This window comes from Crinia signifera, chromosome 4, assembly GCF_055691185.1.
Source record: "Crinia signifera chromosome 4, ASM5569118v1, whole genome shotgun sequence".
NCBI lineage: Eukaryota > Metazoa > Chordata > Amphibia > Anura > Myobatrachidae > Crinia > Crinia signifera.
This window is the reverse complement of record NC_139220.1, coordinates 226,879,820-226,907,091: the sequence shown is the minus strand read 5'-3', so window position 1 is coordinate 226,907,091 and position 27,272 is coordinate 226,879,820. Positions and strand designations below refer to the sequence as shown.

The 27,272-nt window shown below is 42.5% G+C and overlaps 1 protein-coding gene across 1 annotated transcript in view; it reads right to left on the bottom strand.

Moving 5' to 3' along the window:
• Nucleotides 1-27,272, bottom strand: part of MYO5C (myosin VC) — a 126,373-nt gene that overhangs the window by 60,291 nt on the left and 38,810 nt on the right. The window contains exons 5-22 of the mRNA XM_083183896.1: nt 26,653-26,809; nt 25,494-25,637; nt 24,582-24,663; nt 24,379-24,486; nt 21,614-21,720; nt 21,125-21,390; nt 19,615-19,696; nt 13,297-13,437; nt 11,292-11,417; nt 9,720-9,803; nt 9,276-9,410; nt 7,758-7,855; nt 7,456-7,542; nt 7,255-7,366; nt 5,700-5,911; nt 5,188-5,353; nt 2,892-3,038; nt 952-1,116 (exon numbers count right to left, since the gene is read on the bottom strand). Coding sequence (XP_083040022.1) covers nt 952-1,116; nt 2,892-3,038; nt 5,188-5,353; nt 5,700-5,911; nt 7,255-7,366; nt 7,456-7,542; nt 7,758-7,855; nt 9,276-9,410; nt 9,720-9,803; nt 11,292-11,417; nt 13,297-13,437; nt 19,615-19,696; nt 21,125-21,390; nt 21,614-21,720; nt 24,379-24,486; nt 24,582-24,663; nt 25,494-25,637; nt 26,653-26,809 — 2,419 coding nt within the window. The remainder of the gene's footprint in view (nt 1-951; nt 1,117-2,891; nt 3,039-5,187; nt 5,354-5,699; nt 5,912-7,254; nt 7,367-7,455; nt 7,543-7,757; nt 7,856-9,275; nt 9,411-9,719; nt 9,804-11,291; nt 11,418-13,296; nt 13,438-19,614; nt 19,697-21,124; nt 21,391-21,613; nt 21,721-24,378; nt 24,487-24,581; nt 24,664-25,493; nt 25,638-26,652; nt 26,810-27,272) is intronic.

Genomic DNA, 27,272 nt, shown 5'->3' with positions numbered 1-27,272 from the left:
ATATAATGCAAAATAGCAATTATTTATATAAAATGATTTGCTACAACCTCTTATTATTAATTAGAAAACAGACATATTACAGCTGTAATAGCCTTATTTTACAAAGTGCCAATTTTGTAGCATTGTGCCACAGAATTTACCACTTGATATACTGCTGCATAATTGGGACCTGTTACATTTGTCCCAATAGGTTCTCATTCCACTTTCCTGAACAACATAACTGCACTACCTAACTGATATTATCAAGAGCATATTAGATTCAGATTATTACATTTGTAAACCAAAAATGACAGCACATTTGTGATGACTTTAATTTATAAGTATGATCAGCTGGGCCACCGCCATCATCCTGCAGCTGCGTAGGGCACAGGGATCTGGGGAGGTGCCCCTGACATCCTTGTTGGACAGTGGGTAATGGTGACAGTACAGGATTGGGGGGGGGGGGGGGCAGTAGAGTGAAGTTCTGCCATCTTAACACATGGGCTTACTGGGCAGCTGCCCTAGGGCCCAACAATTTTAGGGGCCTTCAAGTAGGGGTTTGCTGGTGCCTCTAGAGTGAGGCTAGTAGAGATTGCTGCCTGGCTGCTTTGGTTGTGAATTACACAAAATCAGAGCTGCTGGGTGGTTTATGAGTCCGACTGCGTATGAACACACCTGCTCACTTTTCGCAGACTGGCCCAGTCATGTGACTGGACAGGGCACATACCTGCTTAGTGTATGCCGGCTGACCCCGTCATGTGACTGCACAGGGCACACGCATGCTCACTGTATATGACTGACACTGTCATGCGACTGCACAGGGCACACGCATGCTCACTGTATAGACTGACACTGTCATGCGACTGCACAAGGCATACACCTGCTCACTGCAATGTACACCAACCGATCCTGTCATGTGACTGCTCACTGTATACTGACTGACCTTGTCATGTGACTGCACTGGGTACAAACCTGCTCACTCTCATCCTTGTACTTCTTCCCTTTTTCTTCCTGTGACTTCTTCTGCGTGACAGATTTTTCCAGCTCTGATTCCAGTTTGTGTAGTTTATCAACATCATGTGAGTGTGTGGCTGCTAAACTTGTCAGCCTTTCCATCAGTCCGTGGTTCTCTTTATTCTAAATGAAAATAAACTACAGGTATAACTGAGGTAGCATGCATTAACTTATATTTTCAGAATAGAGGGTAAATGTGAATGCTTAGCAAGTCATACCAATAGGACACAAATGATCTCCCAGAAAATGTCTATACCCGAAAAATATATTATTTCTGACAGTATTCATTCAAATGGCAGCACAGCTGCATCACAGGCCTTTGCAGCATACTTACCTACCCTCACCACCCCCTGGAAAGGTGGGCAAGTGCTCCGCAACCCCCCAGGGAAGGGAGTCTGTAGGGACCAGGTGATATGATTCATGCTAAATCAGCTGTGTAATTGTATACCACGGTTATCAGGAATGCGCAATCCACTGTAATCCAAATAGATGTAAGGTACACAAGGTTTTTTCATCACTAAACCTTGCTCCTAAATGAAATCCCCCCCCCCCCCAGGCTATCAGCGGTAAAAATTGGCATATATGACTGTTACGTACAGTACATGAAAAAAATATTTCAGTTAAGCTTATATGCCAGGATAAGCCTTGCATGCAGTATGGATCGTTGTACAGCAGTATTCACTGAAGTGAGATGGACAAATGATTTTACATCAACAGTGAAAAAATTTTAGTATTTGAGCAAAACATATTATGCCGTACCATATTAGTAACATATTATACGCTAAAAGTTACTTTCTTTGAATTGATCTATTTTACCTGCACTACTACTGTATCTTTGAATAGATTTTACATAAATCTCTGAAGTGCTAGTGAACTTTTATCATCTTATTTTGACCTGTTTGCCAAGAAACTCCCATTAGGTGGAATACCTTCTAATTTCTGTAGAGGTTTTAAGAGAGGGCGCCGTGCATTAATGATGTAAAAAAATACTTAAAAACAGATGTCCACTATGGTGACCTTGACGCATGAAATAATAGAGTGATTGCTGTTTCTTTTGTTTGACACTCTACAACGTTAACCTATATTATGTAAATGTTATCGCTTCTGGAGATGATTAAATCCAGAAGTTAGAATCTACTTTTCTTACGCATGAGGTTGCTATGAAATATAGGAATGAACCGCTTTTTTTGTGCCCACAAATCTTTCAATTTTTCAGGTGAAAACAAATAGGATCTGTGTTCATGCGCTTATGTGTTTTCGCGAATGCAACCCCTAAAATTGCTTGCCTCAGGCAGTGAAAAACAACCTAGACTGGTGCCAGATTTTGGGGCTAATTGGCTAGCCTTTGGAAGATCAATTAGCTGCTGTCAATCACAGCAGCCATTGAATTAGCCCCAAAGTGTTGTATTGAAAGCTATTTATGTTTTATCTATTAAATATAAGTGTATGTATATATATATATGATATATATATATGCTGCTGGCTGGCACTGAAAAACTTCCAAACGTTCAATAAACACTGGACAAGTGTATCGGGCTGTTATGCCCTTCTTGTCTTGATAAAGGGCATAACAGTCAGAAGCGTTGACTTTAATACCTTTAATACACTTGTCCAGTGTTTATTACACTTTATAAGTCTTTGAGTGCCAGCCAGTAGCATTGATATATATATATATATATATATATATATATATATACACACATATACACACACACACACACACACTATATATAATTTATTTAAACACAGCATTATTAATCTAACTAGATAGGCAAGTCTACCTACATTTGTTTTACAACACTTAAACAGACTGTTTTTCAGGCTTAAATGAAAATGCAATATGCTGGCATCCTAGACTGGGAAACGTATACTGGTTTTATAAGTTGTTGGAACATTACCTGGTCTTCAAGCTTCTTTTGCAGTCGTTGTACCCTATAAGAAAGCTGTATGTTCACCACAAAGCGTCGGATATTCTGGAACCTGCGCCGGGCCAGCCAAGCACGAGCATACTTCTGCAGTATTAAAGCCTTGTGCTCCTCCCGCATCTTTAAAAGAAATGATCACCAAGGAAACTGCATTATTTACCTGTCTGCCATATGGCATGATCTTCTTAAGCTTACACATATTAAGTTATGTGCTAAACAACCATTAAAAAAAGCAAGAGAGAGGGGAAGCTCGGTCGGAAATTCCTACTGATATTTGGAGATATACATTATTATATGTCAATAATATATAAGACAATCAAATCTCATGATGTATTTATTTATTTGTTAAATAAGAAAACATCAATATCCTTGGAATATGTGAATATACTTTATAACTGATATAATAAAATGTGTTTGAAAAAAAAAAAGATAAAGATTTGTCATAAAACTAACAAATATGCTTAATTAAATCTCAGACCAATATTTAAAATACACATAATCAGTGGCGGTTTTTACCTATGGCTGCAGCTCCCCCAGGTAAAATCCGCCACTGTATGAAGCCAGATGCAGTCTATGAGACTGCTCTGGCTTCACTGTGACTGGCAGTGACTTCCTATTGGAAGTCTGACCTGCCAATCACACAAGGCAGTCCCCATTAGGAGGTGTACCCTCCTTCCGGGATGCCTCTATGGGCTGCCCATAAAAAAAGGTTCTGCGCATGAGCAGTACTGAGGACGATACTGATCATGCGTCGGACCCAGGACCGTAAATATGCTTCTATGGACTGCTGCCGAAGCAGCCCATAGAGGATAGGGGCCAGAACATGAGCAGTACCATGAAAGCTACAGCGCATGCACCGGTCCAACAACCAGGGCAAGATTGGGACCGATAGTGGGGCCTAGCAGGCAGTGGTGGAGGGGACCAGCAGGCTATGGTGGGGGGGGGCAGCTACGGCGGCAGAGGAGGGGAGGACCAGCAGCGGAGGGGGGGGGGGCCGACATCACATATAATACAAATGCTAACAAGCCATAAAGTTAAGATATCTTAGCTACAGGTTCACTTACGATCAGTGTTAAATTTGTCAATGAAAATATTGACAACAATGAATCCTCAACTACAGTTTATTTTATGAATGAAGTTGGATTAGAATGAAAAAAAAAAGATCCACTGGCTACATTTTCAGTTAAACAAGGCAAAAATTGACTAGGAATAACACTAAATTTTAAATCCTTGTCAAAATTAACACTGTTTTCAAAAGGCGAACAAACACTAATTAATATTCTTAAAAACTTGCATTTCCCAAGCATAAACCATAGGGCCTGATTCAGAGATGGAGACAGTTTACATAGTTAATGCCTTATGGAAGCACAGTGAGGATAATGCAGCAGGAGACACCTTGGGTGACATGTAGTAGGATACGATTTTCTGACTTTTGAGATGTTTGGTCAAAAAATAATTTGCACATGTAATAGTATGCAAATTGCGGTATCAATGACACGTTTTCCAGTGACATCGCCTGCCACATACTTTAAATCCCATTATAAAGTATACAATTCGCAAATGTAAGAGGGTGCAATTCTTGGTAAATGTTTCCAAAATCCGCAAACACAAAGGACCAGTTTCAGTCTGGCGATTTTGAGAGTACCATGCACATTCTTCTTACAGGTGAACTAGATTTATTTATTTACAGTTTCTTATATAGCGCAGCATATTCCGTTGCTCTTTACAATTGGACATGCCTCCCATGCTGGGTCTTGTCGTTCTCCTGTATAAAGCAATGTGATTGTTATCTATTTTTTACACTCATCAGCCCGGTCCTCACCGCCCAGGGGGGCTGGGGACAGCATCGTACTTCAGCCCTGGGTGGGGGACCTCCTTTAATGGGGGTGTTCCGCCTCCACCCAGGGACCCCATCTAGGGCTGATCAGCCACTCTGCTTATGGTACGGCCAGGGGACCTTGTAAAAAAAGTGTCCCCCGGCTGTCGCATGACACTGCTGGCTGTTGGAGCCCAATGCTGGTATCAGAAATAAGGGGGACCCCTATGCTTTTTGTCCCCCATATTTTTTGTACCTGGCTTTAGCATTAATCATCCTCTTGCACAACTTCTTGTACTGATACTGATGTTGCCTGTGTCCCTAGTAAAATCTAAACCACTGATAACATAGGAATAAGTAGTAAAAATTATAGTGGGAGATTACAATGCTGGAACCGCACCACCTGGCAAATATGAGATTAGTCCCATAACAAATAAAGTGTAGTCACCCTACCTTGCGATACTTCTTTCTCGCCAGATGACCCCGAGTGAATGCCTGTATGGTCACCGCAGCTACTAGAATAAGCTGATAAATGCGACGGACCAAGAAACCTCGGCAGTGCTTCTGGATGACGATAGCAGCCCACCCGTGTTTAATGGCAGTTGCGGTTATTGCTTGCCTGAGAGGAGACAACAGAAAGATTCTACTGAGTGATATATCACTAAAATGTCATATTATTCGTGCAGGTTTGATCCTTTTATTGAAGTTTTTGGAAAAAAATTTCATTTGTTGCTGCTCATTAGTTGTGGGTAGCAGTAAAAGTTAACATTGAACATGTCGGCGTCTGTAGAATGTGGACATGTTTTACAATTTCGACATGAGATATTGAATTCTGCGTAGACCGCCAAAAGAGGGTTAGGGTTAGGCACATTCCGCATGTCCGCATTACAGTCATGTTGAAATGATGAATCTCAACAAAACTACCAACCCCACTGTACTAGAATACAATAACCCGGCTTGGTTACCTGACTTTCCGCTGCCCCCTGAAGTACTGCTGTATGACGATTGCTGCCTGTCTCGCTTTCAAAAATTTCTTGCGCTGAACCCATCCCCGGATATTCTTCTGGATCATAACACAGGCATTTCTCAACTTATCAGACCTTAATTTTTCTAAGTACGCCACTTGTCCAGCTCTGAAGAAAATTTTAGTCCTTCCAAATTCATATTGGTTTGAATCCTGAAAATACATCCACAAAATTGATATTATGCAGTTAATATACAAAGTAATATAATGAGACACAACCATAGAAAAGAAGGTCCAGATATATTTATCTTAAAGGAGTAGTCCACTTTTGGGACAACTATTCCAATACAGATACATAAAAAGGCAAATGCATTGACACTGACATTTATTTCTTTTTATTTATGAATTAGCGCAAGATTTCACATTTTAGCATACACTTAAGAATAACAATGAATTACTAGCAATTTGATTTAAATGGGTTTTAACTCTGTGATCTTTCTGTGAGATTAAAACTTTGATAGTATCATGATATAACTACTAAGCTTTACTAATATAATAATTGAATAAAAAATCTAGGGGTAGATGTATGAAGCAATGATAAGGGAGGAAAAGTGATAAAGTGCCTGGTACTTTATCGCCTGCCAATTAGCTAATAACTGTCGTTACAGGCTGGGTTTGAAAGGGGACAGTTAGGAGCTGATTGGCCGGTGATAAAGTACCAACCATTTTATCACTTCTCCTCCCTTATCACTGCTTCATACATCCACCACCTGACTTATCTAACATAGAAATCTGAAAGGACTGCTTCCAATACCCATTCTTCCTATATTCCTACCTTTTTTCATGAAAATCCACTTGACTTTGTTTTCTGTATGTATTATGTGACTGTGTACTCTTATAGAGCCAGATGTACTAAGCTTGAAAAGTGATAAAATGGAAAGTGATAAACAAGCAGCTAATCACCTAACTACAATGCTACAGGTTGGGTTTGAAAAATGAAAGTCAGAAGCCGATTGGTTGGTGGTTTATCACTCTCAATTTTAGCAAGCACATTTGGCTTATTACATCTCGCCCATAATGTTTTTGTATCACAAAAGCTCTGGTCTTTTGAATCATTCAATATATTCTTTCAGGGAAAAATATGAATGTACATTTTGTTTTTAGGGCCACCAATATATAAAGACAGTAGACAAGTTTACATAATTAATGTTGATACATGCAAAGCCTAAGAAGTTGATTGACTGTATTAAATCGTATTGGTTATATTTCCCACCCTATCTATTTAAATAGTAAAATAGTGGGGGTCCAATATCCAGGGACCCAGTGTTCATGAGATACTTATCTCTCTGCAGATCAGTAGCAATCATATACTCCTTCTGAATGTGACTGAGTACTGATTGGATGGCTGCCATACCCACAACATCCAATCAGTGTTTCTAAACAAATCAGGAAAAGATGTTCCCCATATTTAATGTGTGGAGGGATCTCTTGCTAGCATAGTATCACACTGTCAGTAAACTGGAAACACCACAAGACATATCGCATATGTAACACACCTGGATTAACCTCTGAAGCACAACTTTGCAAATCTGTTTCTTATCATTCAATTGTAATTCCTGCTGTGTCATGAGGATGCTGTAGCGACCAAAAAACTCAATGTAAGTCCACCTACAAGGAAAGAAAAGCATTACAGTATAGTCCAGGCAAATCTGCCGAGTGTCCAGTGTGTGTGGGCATCTGATCAGCTGACAACAAACCTGGAAGGATAACTTTGTGCACTTATGCGGATGGTTTCCAACACACCACATGCCCGTAACTGCTGGACAACTCTGATGGAGTCCAATCTGGAACAAATAAAACATATATTTAGTCTGCAGAAGTATTATTTTCAGGTCTGAAGAGAATGGAAAATGTGGATATAATGTATTACAGTTAAACATAGAAATAGCAGATATTGTTAGCAAATATGATATATACTTGTATTGTGACATAGAGAAAAAAAACACGATCAGTTTTAATGTATTGTGTTTACATATTGACACTTTCATTTTACACTTACTCAAATGGGAGCTTTTCATCGTTGGGCTTTATGCACCGGACATAATGAGGAGTGGTGGCATTAAGGGTCTCCATAAGTAAACACAGAGAGCTGCGGAACTGCAAATACAGAAACAGACACATGACATGGACCAGAGAATGTGAGGCATAAACTGCACAACCCATAGCACGCCATCAACTACAGTCACTGGCACACAACATGCATCTACAGTCACACCTCTATTCATACTTCTAATGCACAGGGGCTGCCGGCAGCATTCACAATGCCAGGGACAGATAGCTTTAACACAATCTCCCTTGGTGTTTATTTACTAACATGGGAGTTCTACTGAAGATGGGATGTTGCCCATAGCAACCAATCAGAATCTACTTATTTACTATTTATTTTGTACCTTCTAGAACAGGGCTGGGCAACACCGCCCCTCCAGATGTTGATGAACTACACATCCCAGCATGCCTTGCATCAGTTTTAGCATGGCCCCATAGCAAAACTAATGCAAAGCATCCTGGGATGTGTAGTTCATTAACATCTGGAGGGCCGGTGTTGCCCATCCCTGTTCTAGAAGATAATTGGATCGTATTGGTTGCCCATTGCAACATCCCATCCGTAACAGAATTCCCATCTTAGTAAATAAACCCCTATGTATCTCAGTCCCTCCTAATTTTTCATGGAGTGCCCAACACTTACAGTATCTCTGTATTGGGGATGCAGTCACTTTCCCGGTGGTCAGAATCCCGGCGGTCAAAATACTGACGCCGGAATCCCGACCGCAGAAATCCCGCCACTTTGTCCCTTTGTCCCTCTGTGTCCACTTTGTCCACTTTGTCCCTCTGTGGGTGTCCGCGACACCCACAGAGGGAGAATAAATGAGTGCACCGAGCGTAGAGAGGCACCAGGCCCGTTGCGTGGCGAGCAATCCACGTCCCCTCTTGTCGGGATTTCGGAGTCAGGATTTTGGCTGCTGGGATGCCGACTGCCGGGATTCCATACCAATCCCGCAATGGTACTAACTATCAATGAGCATCACAAGCCCTGTTCAACAGTTAGACAAACAAGTAGCAGCAGCGGCCAAGTGTAAGGGAACAGCCGTTGAGTCTTAAGGAAAATAATTTGATTTATCAGCGCTTTTCAAAGTCACTACATCTTTATCGGTTTTGGCCACTGGATTATAAAAACAATAACATTGCATGCAAAACATGCCAGATTTTGTATTTGATATTACTACTCTTTTTAACCCAGCCTCCGAGACTGTGACAGCTTTGAAAAGCACAGCTTTGTAAATTTACCCCCAAGTTATCAGGGACCAGATTTACTAACAATGTATCATCAAAAATTATTTTGTTGTAACGAACAATTAATTGATAACAAAATAAGGGTGAATGTGTAATTATACGGGCAGCAGAGAGTGATCATTGTATAGTAACATTGTCTGTGTATAATTTATACTTGTGCATCGCACACACACACACACACACACACACACACACACACACACACACACACACACACACACAGTACCTTGCTGCCAACTGTCATTCTGAACTCTTTGTTTGCTGGTTTGATGGCTGGTCTTGCAGATTTCACCTTTATAGATGCTCCGTAAGGAGACGTGGTTGCAGTACTGTCTTGGAAAAAGTTAGCGCAGAGCTGGAACTAGGATTGGTAACAGAAAGAATGCAGCTTTCAAGACTCTCGACATGCTTATACGGACATACAGTAGGATTTAGGTGAATTGTAGCCAAAACATACCCACCAGAGATAAATAGCTATAATCACACAAGTCAGAGGGAATAATACACTGCCCACACATTTTAGCCATGTATTATATTAAATGAAGGTAAAGCTTGATGACTTCAATTTTATTACATAATATTACCAGAAATGAAAACCAAAGGCGCTAGTTTACAGTTGTATCAGTGCAAATAAATAAAGTGAAATCATACAAATGATAAACATACAAACCTTACTAGTTTTTAGCAGGTCAATCAACACTTCATACACGGTATCACGATTTTTCTCCAAAAATCCATCACATCTGTATTCTACCTACAGATTACACAAGATCAGTTCAAATAAAATCCTGTAACTGTGATCGTTATGACCAGAAACATAGGGGGAAGTTTACTAAGACGAGAGTTCTATGTCACATGGAATGTTGCTATGGGCAACCAATCAGATAATATCTTTTATCTTTCAAAAGGTGCTAAATAAATAAGTAGATTCTCATTGGTTTCCCATAGCAACATCCCATGTGAAATTGAACTCCCATCTTAGTAAATTTCCCTTGATTCTGAGTTGGACAATCGTCTTTTCCATACAACTGTGACAGCCTACTTTGTCATATTCTAATGTGAAAATCCACCTTTGTCTAGTAAACATCCATGCCGCTGCACGCTGAAGCCTATTTCACCCACTGCTTTTTCCCTCTGCAGACATCATTGGTATTAGGACATACACCAGGGCATCCTAGAAGCAGAAGGTCCAGCTGAAGAAGCCCTACGGAGGGCATGACCATAGAAGCCGGCCAACACACCCACATAACTCTCCTGACACTACCAGGAGTCAGAGGAGCCACCCAGTTTCTGATTAGAAATGCCCATTTCATGAAAAGTGTGGTCCATCAACAGATAGATCAATCTATGTTAGCAATCTCCCTATTTGTGCAGATAGCTGATCTGGCTCATGGGCAGTAGACAGTTTAGAATATGTGCAATTTTCTTGGAATCTGTGAGGTACAGGGTATGTGTACACTGCAACTTGAGTGCAACTCAGAGTCAGTCCAGAGATGACCACAGGACTGCCAATCACAATCTCCTTAACATTTACAGTGGTGTGTTTTAGAAATTACTCTTGAGTACTTTTACTCAGAATATACACAAAGAAAAGGCCTTAGGTTATTTTAATCAAAATATTGATAGCTGCATATTTGATGTGAACCCTCTGCACAACCGACAAGCTTACATAAATGTTTCCCATCTGTTTTCTTCAGTTTGTCCTTTGTTTTACTGTATATGTAAAGCACTGTTTATTTAGCACAATGGCCCTTATTCTGGTTCACTCGCAAAGGCAAATTCCTACTCAAATGGACAATAACATGTGCACTGCAGGGGGCAGATGTAACATGTGCAAAGATAATTAGATTTGGGTGAGTTATTTTGTTTCTGTGCAGGGAAAATACTGACTGCTTTATTTTGACACTGCAATATAGACCTCACTTTGAGGTAAAACCCCACCCAAATATAATTCTCTCTGCACATGTTACATCTGTACCCCCCCCCCCCCTTAGTGCACATGGTTTTGTCCATTTGAGAAGACATTTGCCTTTGTGAGTGAACCAGAATAAGGGCCAATATCCAGACTGGATATTTATGCAGCACTGGGAGATGCTAGGTATCCCACCACACATCTGGTAATCAATGGTTGATTACACTACACAGAACCTATGATGCAATGACTGAGAAATAACAGCTGTATATCAGCCACAGATTATTTACAATTGTTGCAAGCATTTCATTACTCATTATATCAGTTTACCTTATCTGCAAAGTGTTGGATAATAAATGATCTGTTGGACATTCTTGGCTTTTCAAACAACGGATTCTTTTGAATGTAGTTGTTGTACAGTTTTTGCAACCAGTTTTCATCTGTTCCTTGTGGTAACTGTGGAATACAATGATGTTAATTATCTAATGTCCACCAGGGGGTGCACTGCAATAATTTGGCAGCAGAAGAAGAACCACATTTTTTGCACATTTGAGTTGTTTTGCCTGCAGGTAACATACACCATTTACTTTTTTTCAATGTAACAAGTAAAATACTTTAGTATGATTCAAATATAACTTCCTATTGGAAGTGCTACCTGTCAGTCACAGACACTAAGGCAGTCCCATTGGGAGGTGTTCCATCCCACTCGGAATGCCAGTCCGGGTGCAGTATCAAACGGCCCTTTACCCACATCCCTAAATGTGTCATTTCTATAGCCAGTGTATCTTTACATTTTGTATATGGTTATTAAACATAAGTGCCTCAAAACGAACGATCCAGAGTCAAACACCGAACAATGGGGCAGATGTATGAACCAGCGTTAAGTGCAAAAATGCACTAACGCTGGTTAACTGGGGGATTACGATTTCCCTAATGTATCACTAGCGCACCTAACGCAACCTATTAACAGCCTTCAAGGCGTTAATTCCCCCCCGGCCGCTTCACCAGCTCAGGGCTAGCATTGTCCTATCCCCCACTGTGGGGACAACGCTAGCCCTGCGTCTGGCTTGGGCTGCGCTGGAGATATCGCGGTTTTAGCGAGATCTCGCGCATGCCCAGAAAGCCGACCAGGTGGGGGGGACTGCGTGTGCGCATGTGCGGGGCGGTGAGGGAGCCGATAAGGAGAGCCGTTCACGCTGGGGAGAAAGGCTCTCCTTATTGCTTAATACATCTGCCTATAACGTTTGCCCGCTTCTCCACGTTATGCTGGAGAAGCGGGACTTGTTATTTGCCAAACATTATAGGCAGATTAATACATCTGCCCCATTATCGTTAACGATATAGTTCAGTGACGTCACCTGCTGAACATGCAATCACTGACGATATTGTAGGTGTAATCGTTAACGATCCGCAGGAGTTTGCATTGTCGTTACACACTGAACAATATCATTAAAGATATCATTATCGTGCTTATCGATAACGAATATTGTATAGTGTGTACCCACCTTAAAACTGATAGACATACTATTATTAGTATTAAGTAGACAAGGGGGGAGGTGTAGCATACCTCCCTACATGACCCTCTGCAGGAGGGACACATTGCTCCTGGACTTTCCTCTTAATGTATGATTGCCATCACCTGTAGTGAAACACCTTTCTTATTATTAAACCTGTTCAACACAGCTGATGGCAATCATACATTAAGAGGAAAGTCCAGGAGCAGAGTATTTTGTCCCTCCTGGCATGGCTCATGTTGGGAGGTATGGTGTAGGCATAATTGGGGCCACATGTAAATACTGTGGATGGAGAATTTTACAAGGGAGGTGTTTTTATTAATATCAGATCAACTCGAGTCTTGCTTTATGATAGTGAACCTGGAAGACATTTTTTCTGGGCATAGGAGGCCTACAATGGATTCTAATACTCTGTTAGTACTGCAAAAAAGCAACCTGATTTTAATTCAATACCATGAAAATGATCAGCTTTCCACTGCAATCAGCAAGTCTGTAACCAAATTCTAAATCAATCCATGCAAATGGCCAAACTGAACATACTGTATCAGGCAACACACAGATTTAACAACACAGTGATATTCTTGTTATTACTAATCTTGAATGGCGTCCGAAACAATGAGCTCAGGTCATGTGTTTGAAAAGTGACAGGTAGGAGCCGATTGGATGGAGCAACAATTAAGATTAGTAACAAGTGATAACAAGAATATCACTTGTTAAATTTGTTCTATAGAAAAGGAAATATTTAGTGAAAAAAAAAATTAAAGTAGAATGAAATTCCAGAAAGAAACATAAGCAAATTGGGACTAATAGAAAACACTTACCAAACATTCCTCATCTAGTAGTTCCAATATACCCATCTTTGCTTCAATGAGGTCAATGACAGATTGATTGTCATAAAAATCTATAAGCGTCCATGGGATATCTTCCTTCATGTATTCCTCTTGTTCAAGCTTGAAGACATGCTAAAGAAGAGTTCAAAGAATTATTCAGTATATGTGTAAAAACATGAAAATCAAACAAACTGATTTACATTTTAATGCTAATGTGTCTACACCAATTGGCAGTAACACACATATTAATGTACAGGGTCTTGTAGTTTACAGGCCCTCTCATCTCCTTCAGTAACGTTGTTAGTGCATACATATAGATAGAAAATATCCCTAAATGACACAAGGGCAATCACCAGGTTTCAGATATAATTCTAAGTAGCAGATGCGATATGCATTCCAATCAGGGAATGTTCTGTATGTGGAGGATTCTGTATGGTCGGATCTTTGTCAAGACTCAACAGAACAGCAGCACACCATATCCAGATGAAGAAAGGACATGTGTGGACACTTACCTACATGTGTCCTCATACATGTAACCTCAATACGCCATACAGTCCACCAAACCCCGACCGGCAAATGCCGGGCCGCCTGCCCCTCCTCCTCGCAGCGTGTGTTCCCACACACAGGCTGCAAATTGATGTTTAACATAAACATCCATTCACATGCTGCGGGGAACACCCACATCTTTCGATGGTCGCAGACCCCATCATTAGGCACTAATTTAATAAGGGGAAACAAGGCACAGTATAACTCAGTGGTTCCCAAACTGGGTGCCATGTGGGACTTACAGGGGTGCCCTGGATTGATGGTCAATTCAAATTATTTATGGACATTGTAATGGGCAATTTGTGGTCAAACAGAAGGGAATCTTGTCCATTATTACATAACTGACCCTAAGGATAAGACATAAACACAATTTACTTAAATCTGACTTTCTCAATGAAAAGCAGTGCCATGAAAAAAGTTCTGATACTCCAGGATTCCGTGATTCAACAAAGTTTGGGAACCACTGGTATAACTACTTAGCAACCACTAGATGGCACTACACTCTGTAGCAAATACCATATTATAAGCAGCGAGAAATACGATTCTGTAATGTTGCATTTAACTTTACTATATATTATATCTGGTGAATTCAATTAATTGTTGCTTTTTCAAAATGTTGTTAATATGGTACGTATTAAAATTGTTAAATTTAGTTGTAAAAAGCATACAACTTTTAGCGCTGTTTCATTGTACAGTATATTGTTTTCTGAATATATCACTGGAAATATGGCGCCACAGAAATCATCATGTACTGGGAAGTCTGTTGTACAGCAGCTACAGTGCTCATATCTGCATAAAGTATGTTTGGCTTCTGCAAGGACCATGCCACGTACCCACAGATGTGTGAGTGCAGGCCTGGCCAACTTATTGCTCTCCAGCTGTTGTGAAACTACACATCCCAGTATGCCTTGCCATAGTTTTAGCATTCCCTAATAGAAAAACTGTGGCAGGACATGCTGGAAACTTGTAGATTCCCAACACCTGGAGAGCCACAGGTTTCCACACTGAAAAGGAATTGTGGAGACAGGATTAGTAAAGAGAATGAAACACTGAAGAGGGGGAGACAAAAGCATTAGAGAGATGATTTTTCCCCATCTCATTGAGTGTTTTCTTAAAATTACCTCCTCCGTGTGCAAGAGAGTACACACCACACAATGACATCTTATGCCATCAAAGCAATCAACTCTAACCATATATTAATATAAAAAAATATACAAAAACTTCTAGCAACATTAAGACAATTTTGGCATAGAATAGCTGCGGTGTTGCACTGTGTTATTTTGCAATGTGTAGGGATAACCTACAGAAATACTACAGAGAATATAATATGCATATACCTAAATCTAATACACATCTATAAAAGAAAAAGTGAAAAAGAAACTGGAATTTCCCTTTACACTCATGGTGTAAAACAACGTCCAAAAGGATTACAGCTATTAAGTTGTAACTAACTACAGACTGTCGTCTTATCTTGAGAGCAATCACCTAACCCGTTAAACTGGTTTATCAGCTTTTCCATGGTATCCGTAGTATGCAATATCCACTAGTTTTCCACACTCATTAAGGACAGTAACTTAAGTAACCTGTGCACATGAGGACAAGCGCAGGATAAAAAAACATGTCAACTTGTTCTTATTGAAATATGTTTACATGTCTGCCCAAAGGCATATACCTAGTGTCTGTCCATAGGAGACAGACTTATAAACTAGAAATACACCTAAGAATAAACTGTGGGACAATTGAAAAGAGCACCACAAAGTAAACTATGTTCCTAAATGACATTATCACCACTCTATTATCCAATTTAAATAATCTCTCTGTGTAAAGTGACACCTTGTTTTGTACTACACAACAGAACTCACGACTCCTCCCAACCTCTTCTGCTCTGCTCTATAAAGTAGCCACATGCTCTGCGTCAAATCTAGGAGCACCTGTAAATCATGGTTTATGGTTCCACCAAAGAGAATTTTAGACTTTTAGCTATTTAGAAAGAATAACATTGTTTTGCCTAAATAGAATCCTTTGCTTTATTCTTTTATTTATTTTGTGTAATTTTACAGATGCCTGAGCATGTCACTCAAGTATTGGCTTTGAAAGGCATATCCATAGAGCACTTTAAAATATGTGTGAGTAAGAAAACATGGCATGACTAATAACTGTATTCTTGTCTTGTTTAAATATATTAATATCCAGGCAATACAGAACATAATAAGGGTAAGGATATTTATCAGAGAAACGCTACATAGAATCAGGGCCGGTGCTAGGGGGTTCGGCGCCCTCCTGCAAACTATAAATTTGTGCCCACCCAAGCTTTACAAAGGGACAGTGCACACGGAAAGAAAAACGTGTGATCTCACAAGGAATCGGAATGGCCACACAATAGTACTCCTACTCCACATTACACCACACAGTAGCACAATATTATTCACCTTACACAGCTGTAACTAGCCATTTTGGTGCCATGAGCTAAAAAACAGGGAGAGTTTGCGCCGTAGGCGCGCGCAAAAATGTAGGAGCGTGGGTTCACGGGGAAGGGGCGTGGTCACATAAAAGTACCAATTACACCGTAATCCCCATAACACATTATGCTTCACACCTCAATGCCCATTACACATTATACCACACACAGTAATGCAAATGATACATTATACCACACATTATGATGCCCCTTACACAATGGGGGTTATTCTAGTTAATTCTTTCTGACAAAATCCTTCTTAGATGGACAAAACCATGTGCACTGCGGGTGGGGCAGATGTAACTTGTGCAGAGAGAATTAGATTTGGGTGGGGTTTTTCTTCAAAGTGAGATCTATATTGCAGTGTAAAATCATGCAGTCAGTATTTTCCCTGCACAGAAACAAAAAAACTCACCCAAATCTAATTCTCTCTGCACATGTTACATCTGCCCCCTGCAGTGCACATGGTTTTGTCCATCTAAGAAGGATTTTGTCAGAAAGAATGAACTAGAATAAACCCCAATATGCAGTACACCATAATGCCCATTACACATTATGCCACACACCATAATTCCCCTTACAAAATATGCCATGCACCATAATGCCCATATGACATTGACACACATTATGCTACACATAATGCCCAAAGTACTCCTGCATATGCCCACATTTGTAGCATTACTTATTCATAATGCCCACACCAGTTGCCAAAAGTATTTGCTCTGCTTATACATAGTGCTCACACCAGTTGCCGACATTATAAGCACTGTGTAACCATACAGATGGGGCATGGCTCATCTTTGCAGGGGAAGGGGATGGCGACGCCAGCCGTCATCTGTATAGCGAGAAGGGGACGCGCGCGCAGCGATTCCCCCGGGTCACCCGGGGTCCCTGCGGCCTGCCCACACCCCCCCCCAACCCTGTCCGTCTCCCTGAAGCGGAGACGGACAGGGTTCCCGTCGCCCCGCCGAAGGAGATTGAGACGCGCGTGAGCATGAGACGCACGCGCGTCTCAGTCAGATGGCGAGCCGGGCTGCTGGCGGGTCGCCAGTCGTGACGTTCTGGCGATTCGCCAGCAAAGAAGAGCCCGGCCCCATCTGTATGCCCACACCAGTTGCCGACAGCAGTAGCGCTGCCTATACACGTGCCCACAGAAGTTGCCGACATTAGTATTGCTGCCTATACACATACTCACACCAGTTGTCGACATTAGTAGCGCTGCGTAACCATATGCCAACACCAGATGCCGACATTAGTAGCACTGCCTATACAAATATGCCCACACCAGTTGCCAACAGAAGAAGCACTGCCTATACACGTGCCCACACCAGTTGCTGACATTAGTAGTGCTGCCTATACATAACGCCCACACCAGTTGCCGACAGTAGTAGTGATGCCTATACATAACGCCCACACCAGTTGCCGACAGTAGTAGCGATGCCTATACATAACGCCCACACCAGTTGCCGACAGTAGTAGCACTGCTTATACACATGCTCACACCAGTTGACGACAGTAGAATCGCTGCCTATACACGTGCTCACACCAGTTGCCGACATAAGTAGCGCTGCCTATACACATGCTCACACCAGTTGCCGACAGTAGTATCGCTGTCTATACACATGCTCACACCAGTTGCCGACAGTAGTATCGCTGTCTATACATATGCTCACACCAGTTGCCGACATTAGTAGTGCTGACTATACACGTGCCCGCACCAGTTGCCGACATTAGTAGCGCTGCCAACACACGTGCCCACGCCAGTTGCCGACATTAGTAGCGCTGCCTATACACGTGCTCATACCAGTTGCCGACATTAGTAGCGCTGACTATACACGTGCCCATACCAGTTGCCGACAATAGTAGCGCTGACTATACACGTGCCTACACCAGTTGCCGACAATAGTAGCACTGCCAACACACGTGCCCACACCAGTAGCCGACATTATTAGCGCTGCCTATACATGTGTCCACACCAGTTGCCGACATTAGCAGCGCTGTCTACACACGTGCTCACACCAGTTGCCGGCATTACTAGCACTACCTATACACATGCCCACATCAGTTGCCGACATAGTACACTCACACTGTAGTATCCTGGCAGCTGCTCATCCTCTCCTGTGTCCACTGTCTTCAGTCTTGCTCCCTCATAGCTCCGCCCCTTCTGCTCCGTATAGCCCTGCCCCCTCCGCCGTGTAGTCCCGCCCCTTTTTGTCCGTACTGCTGACCAGTGACCTGAATGTTTAGGAGCCTGGAGGGAGCTCTGTGCCTCCGGCGCTGCTGCGTTCCCTGCAGTGTGACAGGCGCAGCAGCAGCCGGCAGCCACAGAGACAGACAGCAGGGGATGTAGAGCAGGACAGCACCTCTCCTGCCCAGCGCCTACCTGCTTTGCATCCTCTGCTGAGCCCTGCATAGAATCCTCTCCAGAGATGTAACGAAAGACTTTAGTGACTCGTTCAGACTGAAAAGTCTATAAAAACCCTACTTTTACCCGCCATTTGAATACCAGGTCATTCTGCCAGGTGAGGTCTGACCCCCTTGTTCACACTGCATAGCAAATTATTAGGCCAAGAATTTCTACCCAGTATTTTGCCTTTCAACACTAGTGTGAAAGGGTCAACCTGGGTCAATGACCCTGCTTCCGGATTGTCAACCCGGGCTGACCCTTTTACAGTAGAAAAGTACCAATGCTGAAAGGCAAATTACCAGGTAGAAATGATTGACCCAGTAATTTGCTATGCAGTATGAATGGGGTAAGAGATAAGAAACAAAACGTATACGCCTTAGCCCTCGGATGTAATTAAGTTATACTGAATGTTATATTAAAAGCATTTATTTCTCTTTGCCTTTGCTCACTGTCACCCCTTTCACACTGACAAATATTTCCCAGGTTATTGCACATGAACGCTCAACAACCCGGGAAACCGTTCAGTGTGAAAAAGGGTCCTGGAAGATTGTCCCAGGACCAATATTCCATCCCTGGTCTTGACCAGGATTGGACCCTGGATGGTCGCAGGTCCAGGGTCAGTGCGAATGGGTATCCCGGGTCGACGCGACCGAGTCCCGTTCACTGCACTGTAAAGGCTCCACTGGGAGATGCCGACATCTCCCAGCGCCACCCCTGCCCTGCCTCCCAATTACTTCACCTGCCCGGCTTTATCCCTTGATTTTGGACCCAGCTTACTTCCCGGCTTGCAAGCGCTTTTCAGTATGAAAGGGATATGAGTGGTTGCCCCAAAACTGCAGCTGTGGTCCTCCCACTGACATCATAGTTTAAACAAAACCTGTGACTATACTACACATACCAAGTTGAATTGTTGTTGTAGTTTTTCATTTGCATAATTTATGCAGAACTGTTCAAAACTATTAATTTCAAAGGTTTCAAACCTGCAACAACAAAAAAATTGAATTTTATTATAACCAACATGGAATGAATCAAACAAATATGCAACAACAGAACAGTAGATATAAAACAGTAAATTATAACAATACCTGGCACAAAAATATATTAATCATGGGCCTTATACCAGAGACTAGATGAAGTAGCCATACTAAACAATGCAGTAGGAAGGGGGGTGCGTGTCAGGGACAGTGTGGAGAACACAAGGACACATTTTTATGCCATTTAGCTGTGTGTGTAGACATCTGGAAATCTCAAACAAACAATCTTGGGGTAAATTTACTAAAATGGGAGTTCTATTTCAGATGGGATGTTGCTATGGGCAACCAATCAGAATTTGCTTATTATTTATGTAGCATCTTCTAGAAGATAATAGATAGTATCTGATTAGTTACCCATAGCAACATCCCTTCTGAAATAAAACTCTGATCCTAGTAAATATTCCCATCGGTGTGCAAAGTAATAGCAAATAGCTGCTCTTTATGTGCCAGGTGCCGTGCGACTTGGCCGCGTATAGAGTCTTTCATTCTAAAAATGGTCATCTGTTTGTATAAACCAAAGAACACAGAGTGACAAATCTTCTTTGCTACATTACACTGATTAATGTGATGTGCAACATTTGTAGGTCTGTGCTACAGATGGAGCACCTCTCGTTCAGCGATGGGGATCGGCAGAATGTCCCCGCTGGCGATCACCAGCAGAGAGGCTGGCGATCTGACTGGGACACACGAGCGTCTCACACGCACGCGCATCCCAGTTTTTCAACAGCGGGGGACGGGGACCCCTGCCCGTCTCTGCTTCAGGGAGACGGGCAGGGTTGAGGGGGAGAGAGGCAGCAGGGACCGGCAAGGAGGTGGCGGGGACCAACGGGGAGCTCTGTCGGAAGGGGATGCGTGAGCGTCTCGTGTGCGCGCGTCCCCTTCCGGCGGCTGGCGATCCGACCCCCACTAGACGAGGCGGGCTCCATCTGTACAATGCAGCGGCCGCAGATATTTCTCATGACAAGTTCCATTGTGCTTCACCAGTGATGTCAAACATGTTTGAAACAAATTCTTGTGTAGTTAATGTTAAGCCCAGTGTCTCTGTTACACTTTAAATGGTGTCTTGCTGGGTGTGTGTGACGCAAATAAGACACACAATTTAACAAAAGAAAAGGCACGCTACACCTCTCAGAGTGGTTCATTTGCAGTGGGAATCACGCACCATATGACATATAGAGGCCAAGTGTATTAGGACACATCTGTTTGTCTACCTATAGTTGAGAAGGGGACTGGTACAGGCAGAAGTGCTGGAGGTGGTGTTATTTTACCACATGCATTTAGGAATTGGGCTAGTTTGGAGAGGCAACAAGAGTAATGATGGTGTGTTAATCATACAGTTCATACAGTGTTTCAGTATGAAAACAGTTGACATACCCATAAATATCAAGAACCCCAATGAATGTATGCTGTTTCCCTTGGAACTGCAAGGCTTTGTTTAATTTTTCAGTCACATAGTCGAAGAGATGGGAGTAGATCTTTTTGGCCAGAGCATCCCGTCCGTTATCAGCTTGAAGTTTTGTCATGGGTTTGATAACGGTGTCTGATGTAGTAACTATTTTCCTATTGCACAGCCACATGGCCACCTTGTCCGTATCCAGGTTCAGAAGCTCGCAAAATATCCGCAGGTGTTTGTCGCTTCTCTACAAAGACAAACTGACAATTAGTATTGTGAAATGACACAACTAAAGCAAGCCACATACGGTAAAGTGGCAATAGGATGCATACTCAGGACTGATTCCACAAGAAAAGCTGTCGTATTGCATTCCCGAATATACTTAACAGTATAGAAATACAACCAGTGTGACCGGTGCAAACACAAAACATTTGAAGTTTTGTTTATTTAGCTGGCTTGCTATAACTTACATTAACTGAAGATCTGTCATCACTAACACGCTTGATCTGTACATTTCCCAAATGCAGGGTAGCCGCCAGAACCTTGAAGACATCCATCTGAAAGTCAACATTGAAACCTAAACATCGAGCCAGTGGCCACAAGACAAAAAAAAAAAAAGGAAATTGATGTTAATCTGGAATAAAAGAACATATTTGTTCCGTTTATTGATCAGAGCTGTTTTCTACATAAATCAATGAGAGTGTTTACAAGTCACCACGTAAAAACACAACCAATAGCGAGAGGAGAAGACAAAACAGAAGAAGAAATAGCTGCTGTAGCTTATTGGGGATGCAGTTACAATCCCGGCGGTTGGGATCCCGGCGTTCAGAATCCCAACGCCGGAATCACGACCGCCGAAATGCCGACACATTCTCCCTCCGTGGGTGTCCACGACACCCCTGGAGGGAGAATAAATTAGTGTGCCGAGCGTAGCGAGGCACCGGGCCCGCTGCGTGGTGAGCGCAGCGAGCCCGCAAGGGGGGCGATCCACGTCCCCCTCTTGTCGGCATTTCGGCTGTCGGGATTCCGGCGTCGGGATTCTGAACGCCGGGATCCCGACCGCCGGGATTCAATACTGAATCCGCTTATTGTGCATGTTACATAATGATAAAGAGCCAGGTATTTGCATCAGGAAAGAGTGGAAAACTTCTCACAATAGCAAGTAAGCAGCATTTAGGTATAACCAGTGGCGGATCCAGAGGAGGGGCTGCAGCACAGTCCAAAATTCAAATTGGGGAGCAACAGCCAGTAAGACAGTTTGGAATGACAGTTGGTGGGAGTTGCTCTGCCTCCCCTACTTGAATTTGGAACCGCACTCCAAGTTCTTCTCTGGATGTAGTAGATTAGGCTGCCAATATCTAGGTCACAATGTCTAGGCTGACTCCAAATAGTCTACATGCAAAAGGTCAACACATGCAAAAGGTTGACAAGGAAAAGGTTGAAATATGAAAAGCACAACAACAGTTTTTCACTTTTTAGGTGTCAATGTCAACACATGAGTATATGGCTCACTTCACTTGCCATGTTCTGGCCCAATCGGAGTCCACGTGGATGGTAATGTATGAAAAAAAGGGGGGGAAAAGGGAAAAAAAGCACCAAAAACATGTCGACCTTTTCATGTGTTGCCCATAGACACGTTGACTTCTTGAGTGTGTTGACCTTTTGACTATGTCCACCATTTGCATGTTGAACATATGTGGCAAAATGAAATAGCCTCTTAGTTTGGCAGCTGTGCGAGATGCCGGATAAACTCAGAGGTTTTTTTTAAAGGAACAATCATTCACAGGGCATGGTTTTGCCTTGTAAATGACTGCTCCTCTAAAAAATAAAAAAAACCTGCTCGGCCGCTAAACTCTGAGGCTATTTCATTTGGCCAATGATGTTGACCTATTGACTGTCGACCTAGACCAGTGGTAGCCAACTCCAGTCCTCGAGAGCTACCAACAGTTTGCGTTTTCCAGCTCACCTTGCAGGTGCACAGGTGCACTCATTACTCACTAACACATTTTAAAAGATCCACAGGTGGAGCTAATTACTTCACTTGTGATTCTGTGAGGAGATCTGGAAAACATTAACTGTTGGTAGCTCTCGAGGACTGGAGTTGGCTACTCCAGACCTAGACACTGTTGACGGTATCCGGACTGCTCATAGACTGACTCATGATAGACAGTCATATGGTCGACCACGAATGGTCGACAATCAAAAGGTAGACAGGGTCAAAAGGTAGACAATCAAAAGGTCGACTGGGTTTAAAGGTCGACACACCATAGGTCGACAGGGAAAAGGTCGACATGAAAAAGGTAGACATGCATTTTTTTACAAATTTCTCAGACAGGTGGTATTTTATGCCCTACCATTCACTAGGGCATGGAGGGAGAATAAAATAGTGTGCCGAGTGGGAATTATGGCGAGCGCAGCGAGCCATGCGAGGGGACACGGTACACTTAGACAGTGTCCATGTCGACCTATGTCAACATAGACACCCTAAAAACATTAAAAAATCATGTCGATCTTTTTCCATGTCAACCTTTTGTCTGTCGACCTTTTTCCTCGACCTTTAGAACCTGTCGACCTTTTGACCATCTACCATTAGTGGTTGACCATATGACTGTCTATGATGCACACCATAACCACTGTAGACATACCTTACATACATACTGCGGTATTCTCTGCATACACTTTTTTATGCAAACCTTTATTTACAGTCCAATATAAACCAACATCTGATTCAGACCTGCTCGCTAGGCTGCGTATGTTCGCTGCCTAGCAAGCAGGTAAATGCTGCCCCAGCAAATGTCAGCTCCCGCCCTCACTGAATCCCCTCACTAGCATGAGAGAGGATGCACTCGCTTAAACATCCGCTCGCATGCGGCAGCAAGGAGGAAAAGTCATTCCATGGTCGCTCCCCATTTTTCCACTTCGGAAAGAAAAGTCAGCCTGGACTGACTCGTCTAGCGAATTCTGGATGGGCACTGATGTCAGGTGAGGTCAGCTGCCTGCACCAAGCTGGCATGGATACGCCTGCCTTTGCAGGGTTATACCCAGCATTTATTTAGGCGTGCCCACAAAACGCTGGGTGTTCCCCAGCTTTTGCCCAATGCCCACCCCCTTCCCGCCCACTATTGAGTGAACGCCTTCGTCGTGCACATGCACATATTCGCACACGCCCAAACCCCAAACATCGGCTGGGGGAACCCATATTCCGCAAACACCTTTATTATTTGTATGTACTTACCTAGTAACTTAAACGTTCTTTGAGTATCTATCATATCTTTTCTGTCATCAACTCCGTCAATAGCTGTGCAGCCACCCATACATGTGTAGTTAAAGTTATCTGCAGTTGCTGAAAGAAATAAAGACAGAAAAATGAAGAAGAATGAAACATTGGGGGGAAATATTTATAATAAACGCATGTATTTTTTCATCCGCTGGGCATACTCAGGTGGAGGTGCTTGAATTCAGGTTGGTCGGCAGATGCGCAAAGCTGGTAAAATATGTGATAATTTCTCTCATTATCTGACTGCAAAAAAATAAATAGAAAGAAAAAACACAGGCTCTTATATAAGCAATGTATTCACAAATACCTAGGACAAGATGTAATGTACAGTATTGGCTTAAGGTGCGTACACACGGGGGCGATTTAGTGCAAAATCGCGGGAAATATGGTCGCTGAGCGACCATATTGCCCGCAATGGGAGTGTGCACCGGCGATATATCGCCGGGTGCGCGCTCCCGTTTTTGCCCCTGTGGTGATCGCTGGTCGCAGGAACATGCTCCTGCGACCAGCTGATTACCACTGCCGGGCTCCCCCCGGCAGTTTCTTTTTCATCAGCGACCATCTCTGGTCGCTGATGTAAAGGAAAAACTGAGCAATATATTGCTCAGCCATATATTGCTCAGCCATATATGGCTGAGCAATATATCTCCCCCGTGTGTACACAGCATTAGGGGTAAATTTAGTAAGACGGAAGTTCTATTGAAGTTGGGATATAACATAACAGCCAATCAGATTCGATAAATTTATTTAGCACCTTCTAGAACATAATAGACAGAGGGGCAGATGTATTAAGCCTTAACAAGAGATAAATGCAGGGGTGATAAGGAGAGATAAACGTCCAGCCAATCACATCCTAACTGCCATGTTACAGGCTGTGTTTGAAAAAAAGTCAGTAAGGAGCTGATTGGCTGGACGTTTATCTCTCCTTATCACCCTTGCATTTATCTCTTGTTAAGGCTTAATACATCTGCCCCAGAATCTGATTGGTTGCTATGGGAAACATTTCATCTTCAATATAACTCCCATCTTAGTAAATTTACCCGTTAGATTTTATAGGAACATATTGCACTCACCTGAAACACTACCCTGGATTTCTCAAGAAGGTAAGTCCTCAGATTTGCACCAATTATTTGGTATCGCCTGTCAAAGCTAATTTCTGTGTATTTTCCAAATCGGCTGCTGTTATCATTTCTAGTGGTTTTTGCATTTCCAATGGCCTGTGAACAAAACAATCAGTTGGTTATCTAAAGGCCCATACGCACTGGGCAATTCCAGGGCTAGATCGCTTAGAAATTAAGCATGGACTGCCCCGTGTTATACCCCCCCAGCGATGGTGATGCTCAGTCGTGCAGCCAAGTTGGGCAGAGTTTAATAGAGAGCATGCTTCTAGTAGGAAGCCACACCCTGTCTTATCATCAGCCCAGCTTCTAAGTGCTGCAGCCAATTTAGTCTAAGGAAACTGGTGTTTTGCATAAGCGCAGTCCTGCCATCACTTTTGCGCATCCGCCAGTCCTGGCACCTGCCAGATCCATTGCACTGGGACCTAGCTTTTCAGCATATACTGTAGGTACAGTAGCAGTAGCCCCCTCCTACAAACAAGCAGGAGCTGCTGCTGGTTTCCAATGCCACAACCTGCCATCCAGCCCCCCCCCCCAGTGATAAATAGGCCACTTTCTCTATTACCCTGTAAAGGTAATGAAAAAACTTTATGGCACCCTATAAATAAAATATAATGATAATAAAATAAAACTCAACAGTATTTTGCAACTGACAGAAGCAATTTATCAATATAAAAAAAAGTCATAATGTTTGTAGTAACTAAAATACTAAATTTATTTACAGGTTCTTATATAGCGCAGCAGATTCCGTTGCGCTTTACAATAGTAGACAGTAAATAGTAAACAATGTAGTAATGTCACAAAAAAAGATGAAATTGAATCCTGTGGTGAATAAGGTATATAAAGATGGTATGTAAGACCTGCTGTCTAGACCAGGAATGTCCAAACTGTGGCCCTTCAGCTGTTGTGAAACTACACATCTCAGCATGCCTTGCTATAGTTAGTTTTATCATACCCAAATAGCAAAACTGTGGCAAGGCATGATGGGATTTGTAGTTTCATAACAGCTGGAGGGCCATAGTTTGAACATGCCTGCGCCTAGGGAAACTTAAACGCACAGAAGCATTAGCTTTGCTATGATGTAATCTATGTAAGCCTGTTCCCTACTGTTTACCTCAGTTATAGGATTTGATGCCAGCACTCTATCCTCCACATTTGCTTTGCTGCTTGATTTACTGACTGTGGCAAAGTAGCGCATGGCATATCTTGCAGACACTGTCTTCCCGGCTCCAGACTCTCCACTCACAATAATGGACTGATTCCTATTGTTCCTGTTGTTGGAGGAAATCCATTAGAAACAAGGTCACTGTAAATGAACAGCCGCTGTGAGGTGCTTATTTTACTTTCTTTTAAATAGAAACCTAATCCAAATCAGGAATATGGGCAGTATTCAATGAGAAAAATTTGCCCTGTTTTATGGCGAATTTGTGCTTTTTTCGCCTTGGACGGAGCATTTTGCTCTCCAAAAGCGAGCAACCATATCCAATGTGAAATATTCGCCGTCTTTCTAAGTGATTTTCGCCGTCTCTCTCCGTGTAGCAATTCTCCATCTTTTCATGGAGAGCTGGAATGTGAACTTTTAAACTAAAAGGTTTTTTATTTTTTTTATTTTGGTGTATGTAAGGGGCATGCTCGAGCCGCTCATTAGATATTCATATATTTACTGCATCCGATTATTACATATGCACGATCGGGTGCAGTGAATACTGGGTCCCCCGCTGGCTATAGGGGGGG